The following is a 10,226-nucleotide window of genomic DNA, read 5'->3' as shown; positions in this document are numbered from 1 at the left end:
AATGCAACTTTTGACAGTCAAAAAAAAAAAAAAAAAAAGTTACATCACATTTTAACACATTTTTCAGCATTCATAATCCGCTTTTAAACTACATCCTGATTCGAATGAGAAGTTTTACTCTTATCTGTGATTATTAAAGAGGTTATCTTGATTTTTATTTACATGATATTTTCATTTACTGACACGGATTCATCATGTGATATGACAAAATCCTTTATGTAATTTAATTGTTCAGATGAAACAGTTTCACCGTTGTGTGCTTTTGTAGTCCAAACATGGCATAGAGTGGCTGAGTGAACGTGGTCTGGACTTTGTGTATGAGGCTCATTGCATCTGAGACGCTGTAGAAGGACAAAATCCCTGCGCTGTGATCAATATACACTCCTATTCTACAGCTGGGCACTACAGGGAGGTCAGTGTTTATATGATTGTGTGTGAAGGAGCAATATTTGGGAGAGCAGAACAATTTCCAGGACTGATCATTACGTCCAGCTACATTTTCAATAATCTTTCCCTTCCTGCTGATGCTCTTATACGTCACTGCTATTCCCACTCCCAATGTTCCATCACCACTCCACTCGACCTCCCAGTAACAGTGTCCAGTCACACTCTCACTACACAGAACCTGCCACCAATGATCAAATCGTTCTGGATGATCAGGATAACGCTGATGTGTGTCAGCGACAGCGATCACTGTGTTTCCCTCATATAGACAGAGCCTATGATTCACTGAGTTAAGATCCAGAGTCAAGAGATGAGAATCTGATGGAGATAAATACATAATCAAACATGTACTCCAATCATTAATATAACATTTTGTCTGTTATTGTTTTATAATGATAAAGTAAATGTGTCTTTTTGACTGGTAAAATCATCAATGAAACCTCAAAAAATTTCAACCAATCAAGAATAATTTAATTTATGACTGCAACTATTCTGATGAATAATTGTGTGGATAAAAATTCTGTATGCCTTATTTACATCTTATTCCACATCTTGCAAATTCAACACTATACAAAACAAATGTAGATGTATGAATCTGAGTTCTGAACATAATTATGATTGCATGACATAATTACATAACATAATTAAGTAATTTATTTATTTTTTCTCTAAAAGCTAGCAGTTACTAATTAACGATAAATAAACTTGTGTTACAAAAGTCAAATATGGTTTATTTAAATCTGCAGTCCATAACTTTTTTTTTGTTCAAAATGTACAAAATTTATATAATAAGTAAGTGCATCATGAATCCATTTTCCAAACAATGTTTTTGTCTTATCCTGAATCACTACGGTCCACCTATAATAAGTGTTTATGTTTTGACTATTTAGACTGGCGTGACTCATCATAGACATAAAACACAGAGAATTAGCTCCGACTTCAATTTTCTTCTGTAAGACGCATGCAGGTCTATTTATTAACTGCTGGAGCACCAAACGTTACAGACTGCAGCTTTAAGATAAATTTAAACAAATCTATGGAAGTTGTTTTGTTCAAAATCATTGCACTCTCTTTCTTTGGTGGTGTCTGGATGACATGCACACATAAGGTGTTTGAAGTTTGATGTTAATTTACTCATTGTTTTTAAATTTATGCACTCAGTGGCCAAATGTTTTTTTATATATATACTTTCAAGTGCCGTCGTTGATGGAGGTTTTCAGACAGTAAAATCCACAACGTTAAATTAACACGGCTCTGTGTTTAAATGGGAACCAGCAGCAGTGTTCAAAGTAACACTGAATCAGTGTTAGAGTTAATTAGATATTTAAGTGATTAATTGTGTGATGATTGTTTGATTATTGAAGACACCTGATTAAACGAGCAGAATCACTGAAGAAAAGAGAAACAACAAGAACTACAACTGACTTCCAGCCACAGCCTTAGATGAAATCAACTGGAGATAAATTACATTAAGGCCTGGTTTCACAGACATGGTTTAGATTAAGCCAGGATTAGGCCTTAGTTAAATTAGGAAATATAAATAGCTTTTCTAAACGTGCCCTAGAAAAAAAAAAATTATGTAGCCGTGGGCATCCCTGGGTGCTTCAGCACCAGAGAGAGCAGTTTCCTGAAAGAGCATAGATGGTATGACCAGCCTGGTCTCATTGTTAATACGTAGGTATTAATATGTAATTTTCAAAGATAGAAAACATACTTTTTTTGTACGTTTGGATGTATGCTGAAACGTATAATATGGACGTATCTGCAACGTTTAAACGTAACATTATTACGTTTTTACAGCTAAAAAACGTTTACTATTTACGAATATTTCATATCATAAAGATCTGTATAATTTCCTTTTTACCATTTTATAAATTATAAATGTAAGATCCCTTAACCCTACTCCCACACCTAAACATACCCATTTTATTGACAATATTAAAAGGATAAAACGTAATGGACATATATGTGTAGGGAAATGGCAGTTTTATTAACAATATAGCATTCAAAAATAGTTTGAGCCACTAATCCTACCCCTACCCCTAAACCTAACAATTTCTTAAAACTGCGTAGGCTACAATTATAAAGAAAAACAACAGACAGACACGTATAATCACAATAATTTATTTATTGAGAAAATGTCGAAACCGGTACCAAAAGTCGTTCACATGACGATGTGTCGCAGTCCTCTCTGGCAGTATATAATAGTTTTGTATGAGGTAACGTTACAGAGCAGAATTTAAGTTATTAATCCATGAAAATGTTAACATTAATCCGGTTTCGGTTCACTGTTCAGTTTCGCAGTTCGCTCTGTGAAGGCATGCGCGCTTCTCCATTTCAAATGTAGCACACCAACTTAATCACGGCATGTCACAATCTGTGACAAAGCATGCGAGAGCCAATGAGCGTTTGATATCACTGCCGTAAAACATGTCGTAACGCTTCGGGCGCAATTTTTGAATTTGAATTCACCACGAGCGCGGGATTTGACGTTTACGGTCTAGCTACGGTCTATAAATTAGTGTTCTCCAAAACAATGACAAAATTTGCATTTAGAAGATATAAGCATTGCTTGTTACTTGAAAAAGTAATCTGATTACGTAATTCAACTTGAGTTGAGTTCTAAACTTGTAATGCGTTACCCCCAACAGTGACAGTGAGAGAGAATCAAAGATTGGCATGGTCTTATTACCAAAGATAGCCTGCATCCATTTTCTGACAGTGTCAGAAATTTAGCATGATCATCTCACAGTGTGTTTGCTGCTACGACCTATGTCTACTGACCAGGCAATAAAATTGCAACATGAAGTGGTGTACTGATCAACACGACATGGTCAAAACTAAACGCTAAAACTTAAAACTACTTACCTCAAGCTCCATTTGCAAAATTGCCATGCCAAGTTGGCCTCTTTTCGATAGCCATGACTGTGTCTATATTCTCCTCTTTGGCTTCCTCCTCTTTTTTTCAGCGCACATAAAAACCACAACCGCCAAAGTGCGATTGGTCTTGCCCTATTTGTTTACCACTAGTGCATGCTGATGATTTTTTATACTTCTATACTAACTAACGTCGTAGGCTATTAGTTTATTATATATACGATTCATGTTGTACAGTGTGATTTGTAATGATCTTATAGGATTGCTGAAATCACACAGTCTGTACAAGGCATAAGACTGTGGATGAAAGTCAGTTTTGGTTCTTGTGTTTCTCTTTCCTTCTGCTTGTTATCATCAGGAGTCTTCAATAATGCTCAATCATCACCCAAATAATCACTGAATAACCTAATTAACTTCAACACTGCTTTAGTGTTACTTTTTACACTCTGCTGGTGGTTCCTATATAAACACTAAGCAGTGTTAAGTTTATGATTATTTAATATAAACTTTAAAACTTATAGGAAAAACGTCTTTGTTTTAAGCATATCGTTGTCGTGTAAACGTACCCTCAGACTTGTGTGTATTTTCATAGTAACTTACATTGTAGATACTCTTCTCTGGTCTGATATTCAGGAGTGAGAATGACCTGGACTGCTTTCACTACGGACACCAAAACACATCTGTTTAATTCTCACATCGAGAGGAAATTAAATCAACATCTATTTTCAGAGTGAGAATTGACATAAGTGAAAGAATCACAAGCACGGTTTTGTGCTCAGACAGACAGATGAGTGCAAAATCTGCATTAGCTCGATTGTAGCTTGAATCAATGAATTCCTACCTCTTCCAGAAATAATTTCTGTCTCCTCGCTGCAGAACTGCTGTAGTTTGTCTCTGAGTTGAGAGACAGATTTCACTACATCATCAAAATACAGATGAGAACTGACAGTGAATCCGTCTACAGATCCAGAAAGAGAGAAAGAAGGCCAACTCTACCGACACAAAGACAAAAACTCTCTGTAATCCGAGAAGCTTATTAAAGTCATCTGTCCTGTCTTTGAGAAGATCACTGTTACCTTGAGGAAATGATCATGATCCTGTGTGTGTGAGAGTTGCTTCAGCTCAGCGTCTCTCCTCCGCAGATAATTGATCTCCTGCTCCAGTCGCTCCAGTTGTTCTTCAGCTCGACTCACTGCAGCTCGTTCCTGATCTCTGATCAGCTGCGTCACCTCAGAATGACATCTCTCAATGGAGCGGATGATCTCGGTGAAGATTGTCTCACTGTCCTCTACTGCTGTCTGTGCAGAGTGCTGTTACACACACATCACAAACATTGTGAGCCACAGTGCGCTTCAGTGGGACTATAGGAGCTCCAGCACTGGAGGATAATCCAAAATTACACATTTTTAAGGGGTCATATGATGCTTTTTAATGTTTTCCTTTTTCTTTAGTGTGTTATTTTAGTGTGTTGTGTAATGTTCCTTTTTCTTTAGTATCTGTTTGTGCATGTATAAGATCTGCAAAGTTACAAAGCTCCCAGCTTATAAATTATTGTTCTAAGAAAATTTTCCAAACATTCAGTTTTGGTTATGGGAATGTTAAAATATTTTTAATATACAGGAATCGTGTTTTTTAAGGTTAAAGGATGATGTTCCTGAAATATACTTTCAACTTATTTTTTAATAACAACTCAGCATTCTGCACAGCAATATCCTCATTGTTAAATGAACTCTGCTCAGTGTTTATCACACTCAAGAGTGTTAAAAGTAACACAGTTTGAAGCGGCGTTAAAGTTAATGAGATAATTAAGTGATTAATTAAGTGATGATTGAACATTAGTGATGAACACCTGCTGTTAACAAGCAGAATCACTGAAGAAAAGAGAAACAAGAACAGAAAAAAGAGAAGAGATGAGCAGAAACACATCAACTTCAAATGACTTTCAGCCACAACCTTAAGCCTGGGACACACCAAGTCGACGACAAAGAACTAGTGGCGATGAATGCTGACTGTGTTGCTGCGTCTTGGCCAAAAAGCTGTGTTTGAACACACCAAAAGGATTAAAGGCGACTGTCAACTAGCATGTGCATTCTGCACCAGCGTGTAAGTAAATATCTTTCTATTTTCATCATTCAAAAAGAGAAACCGAAACTAGGACTGCATATATACAAATTGTAAACTAAGCAGTGGTTGCTCACCATTTTGAATATCAAACACACTGATGACCCATTTTCCTAAACTTCTCCAAATTCACCTTATGAGACTTCACAGACTCTCTCAGCTGCCGAAGATCTTTCTCTCTCCGCTGAATTATTTTCTGTATTTTTCCCTGTGTTTCCTCAAAATTACTCTGCAGAGAACAGATATATGAATAAATTAATAAATGTATTTAACAAAATCAATGTCCTCCAAAGCTGCATTTATTTAATCAGAAATACAGTAAAAAAATATTGTGAAAGTATTACAATATAAAATAACTGTTTATTTGGATGTATTTTCAAATTTAATTTATTCCTGTGATCAAAGCTGAATTTTCAGCATCATTACTGCAGTCTTCAGTGTCACATGATCCTTCAGAAATCATTCATTTATATATGTATTTATAACAGTCTTTTTATACAAACACAAAACAGATCAAAGTCTCATAAAATGTATACAAAAAGTATGTTAAAGTATGTACATAAAACAAACAAACAAAGGAAAGAAAAAAAAGATCCCCACTCCCCAACCTGCACCAGATACAGTGGAAAATATACTCCTTAAAGCCATACTTAATCACATTTAAACAAAACATTAACAGTGGAGCGAAGGGATAAAAGAGTGAAGGTATCCCTATTTCATATGTGCCTAAACATTTTTCAACTCTTAAAAAGATACCTAAGGAAGGGACCCCAGATTTTATACGTTTTTTTTAGAAGCATCAAAACGAATCCTATCGAGCTTGAGGGCAGCAACCATCTCCAGCCATTTATGAAATCTGGGTGCATGGTACAGTGGACATCCACTCCATCAAGATCACCCTTTTAGCCACCACCATACCAAACACAGGAGACAGTTGCTGAGAATGTGTCAATGCTAATATAGGGTCAGAACATCCAAACAAAGCTAACTTAAAATCTGGACTGATATCTTCTCCAAAAATGTTTCAGTACCATAGAAAAAATATTGTTCCAAACCTCAGAAATATCAGGGCAAAACCAAAAAGTATGAGCATGCGTCCCATCAGAGCTCTTACATTTACCGCAGAAATTTTATTGAGTTTAGATTTGGTATAGTGTATGCACCACTTCAAACTAAATAAGTTGTAATCTTGCATTAATAGAACAGGTATGATTTTCGCTTCAGTCCTTCTTCACAAATCTCGTTTTAGATATTAATTCTAGTATCATTTTTCCACGCTACTTTGATGTGATCTGAAGACACTGAAAAATTAGATAAAACAAGGAAACAAACTGTCACTAACTGTTTGGCCTGAGGGGGTTGACCCAAAAGATCATACATATAAATCAAAAGTTTTATACAAGTGCTTCAGAAATCATTCTAATATGATGATTTGATACTCAAGAAACATTTATTATTATCAATGGGAACAGTGATTTAAAGAAAAAAAACAGGATTCTTTAAGAAATAGAAAGTTCAAAAGAACAGCATTTATTTAAAATGGTAATATTTTTAAAAATATATAAATGTATTTACTGTTAATTTTAATCACACTGTTAGACCTTACCGGGTTTTTTTACAGTAAAATACTGGCAACACTGTTGCCAGTAAAATACTGTTAATTGTACAGTTCTTTACTGTAATCTAGTTTGTTTCTGTAAAAATGCACTAAATTATAGTTAACTAATTACACTTGCAGAAACCGACTGCCTTAAATTGACCAACTGTCATTTAAATGTATTAACTAAAATTTATAATGCATTAATAATGTGAGCAAAGTATTACTGTGAACTTCTTTCATTTGAGACCACTAAAAAACTATTGTACATAAAAAGATTTTCACTGGATCAGCAACTACACAGTCACCGTCTGTTAAATAAAGCAACATGCAGCATATCATCAATGTTTGTAGATCTTCTCCAGGACTGAAGCACAGGCTCTACTCTTCAGCACAATGGTGACCCAAAAAATTAATTTTACAGTAAACTACTGGCAACAGTGTTGCCAGTATAAACCTGTTTTATAACTTACAGTTTATTACTGTTAAAATACATTTTGTGGGTGTGTCTTTTTTATCTTACACAGTTAACCCTTTCAACCCCTCAGGGAAATCCACACTACGAGTAAAAAGTAGCGATGCAGTGAGATAATTAAGGGAATATGTAAGTGATTGTAAGCAGAATCACTGAAGAAAAGAGAAACACAAGAACAGAAAATAGAGGAACACAATAACTACGACTGACTTCCAGCCATTACACATTATTACACTTTTTATTAACCAGTATGACTTTATTTCTGTCATACAGAAGTTGTTATTGAGATGTTTAATTGAAAATGGTTGGTTTGAAGTTACCGTTATAGAGATCAGTGCTTGCTTTAGTTGGGATGCTGATGCTAAAACGTTAGTTTTTCTTTTGCTGCTTGAGCTGTGTTTTTGCAAGTCACACTTGCGCACACACAGTTTATGAATGACTGCAGTTATAATGATTATGATGACAAAATCATCATATTGCCTGTTCATTCACTAAGGAATTCATTCTCACTTATTCAGAGTTTAATCCTCAATCAAAAGTGTTGCATTACCACCACTGTGAAAACGCAGCAATAAGATACAATGACTCTTTTTTTTAACACATGATGCATAGCCAGAGAAACAGAGCTACACTGTGTTTTAGAAACACTGAGATATCACAATTTAGCACATGAATCTCAACAATGGTGGCAATATTTCTTTATTATTATTATTATTATTATTCATGCAGCAGTGCATGCTGGGAGTTTTATATTATCCTGGAACCCAGCATGCATTGCGACATGAAACTTTTCACCATTGTTGAGATTCATGTGCTGATTGTTGATATCTGTGTGTGTCTGAGTCAAGCAGGAGTAAAATAAAATTGAATGCACTATATGATTACAATATTCTTCAGAAGACCTGATTACAGAAATATTGATTTCATTTTGTAGATTCACAGATATATGCTAAATATGAGATAACTATAATTTCAATGACTATATACAGGAAAAATCTGAAAATCAGGCATGTCCAGGATGATTGTGACATCATCACACACAAAAAAAAAACACCTGATCATCTTCCTCTTGACTTTTTCGTGCCATAACAAATGTGTTTTATAAACTCACCGTTACAGCAGTCAGAGGGAGATGAATGGTAAGAAGTCCAGGGACAAGAGACCAACTAAAGCAAATACTGATCTCAATCATGGTGACAACAAATTTTATTAATAACTAAATCTCTGTTAATTCTCAACAAGAACTTTTGTACATGTATGAAAGAAATAATCGTAAACTGGTTTGTAAACTGGTTTCACACTCAGTGTGGCTGGAAGTCAGTTGTAGTTTTTGTGTTTCTCTTTTTTCTGTTCTTGTTTCTCTGTCCTTCAGTGATTCTGCTTATCAGGTGTTCATCAGTGTCTCAATTCACTCACTTCTTTTCATTCAAGTGGACTATATTAGTGAACTAATGTAGAGAATAGTGAATGAGGGTATAGGGTGTGATTGGGAAAACAGCCTCTGAGTGTCGACTTTGAGCACTGTTAATTCACAGTATATTCCTGTAGGCTACTTTTATTTTCTACGGTATATTACTGTTTTAATGGAAAATGGTATAATATTGTCAGAATTTTACAGCAAGGGTTAACAGTGCAGTTTAATATGATTAAATAAAATATATATTTTTAAAAAAACATAATTATCCAAATATAGTTTATTTTAGTGTTCAAATGTGTTCTAACCCATCAGTTTAAGTACTGAATCTCAAAACACAATCACATCAGTTTACCTGATTGAGAGAAAAATCTAATGACAAATGAGAAAAACGCTCATGAGATGTAGTAGGAAGCAGTACCTGTTTCTCTGTCCTCTCTGCTGCAGTTGATGCAGTGTCATAATTGTTGTGCTTATCCACAAAACACAGCATACAAAAACACAGCTGGTTAGTACGGAAGTAAATTTCTAGCATTTTATCATGTTGAGGGCAGATCATCTCCTGCAGTCGTCCAGTGGCGTCCGTCAGACTGTGTCTTTTACTTCTGAAGAGATTCTCATGCTGTTCGAGGTGATTTTGACAGAAAGAGCTTCGGCACTCCAGACACGACTTTACTGCTTTCTGTTTTCTTCCAGTGCAGGCGTCGCACTGCACATCTCCGGATCCAGTGTGATTGACTGCAGGACAAGGAGCTTGGAGTCTTGTCTTCAGTTTATCCAGCATTTCATTCATCACCACATTCTTACCTAAAACAGGTCTTGTCGAGAAGGTTTTTCTGCACTGAGGACAGCTATAGATGCTCTTCCAATCCTCCTCATCCCAACAACCTGAGATGCAGCACATGCAGTAACTGTGTCCACAAGGAATCGTCACTGGATCCTTCAGGAGATCCAGACACACTGAACAGCTGAACTGATCCTTAGTCCATGAGATACTGGTTTCTGCCATTTTTGTATATATGAATACAGAGAGATGATATGCACGGGAGATTGACAAACGAGTAACTTGTTCTTTGAACAGTATGGTTTATATTTCCCCTGATTACATACTTAAGAAACAGGTTTTTTTTCTGTAGGGTGTGACTTACTACTTTTCATTTCAATGTTTTTTTTTTGTTTTTTTATTACTGTTTAAATCATCAATGGCCCCTTCACCTCAATAACGATAACTGTAGCCATAACGTTTTTAAATTAAGTTTTAAAAATGTCCCTAGTTGAGTCCACACCACAGCTATAAT

The 10,226-nt window shown here is 35.5% G+C and overlaps 1 protein-coding gene across 1 annotated transcript; it reads right to left on the bottom strand.

The window, feature by feature from the left end:
• Window positions 1-223: 223 nt before the first annotated feature.
• Window positions 224-9,937, bottom strand: LOC311081328 (tripartite motif-containing protein 16-like protein; the record flags this gene model as incomplete). The annotated part of the gene is made up of 6 exons (XM_084111853.1): window positions 224-762; window positions 3,922-3,981; window positions 4,163-4,313; window positions 4,398-4,631; window positions 5,576-5,671; window positions 9,350-9,937. The coding sequence occupies 6 exons, from the start codon at window positions 9,935-9,937 to the stop codon at window positions 224-226; spliced, it is 1,668 nt and encodes a 555-aa protein (XP_083967979.1).
• Between the last annotated feature and the right edge of the window lie 289 nt (window positions 9,938-10,226).

This window comes from Abramis brama (assembly GCF_963993115.1).
Source record: "Abramis brama genome assembly, chromosome: 1".
Lineage (NCBI taxonomy): Eukaryota > Metazoa > Chordata > Actinopteri > Cypriniformes > Leuciscidae > Abramis > Abramis brama.
Note: the sequence above shows the minus strand (reverse complement) of the source record. Positions and strands in the feature narration are given on the sequence as shown.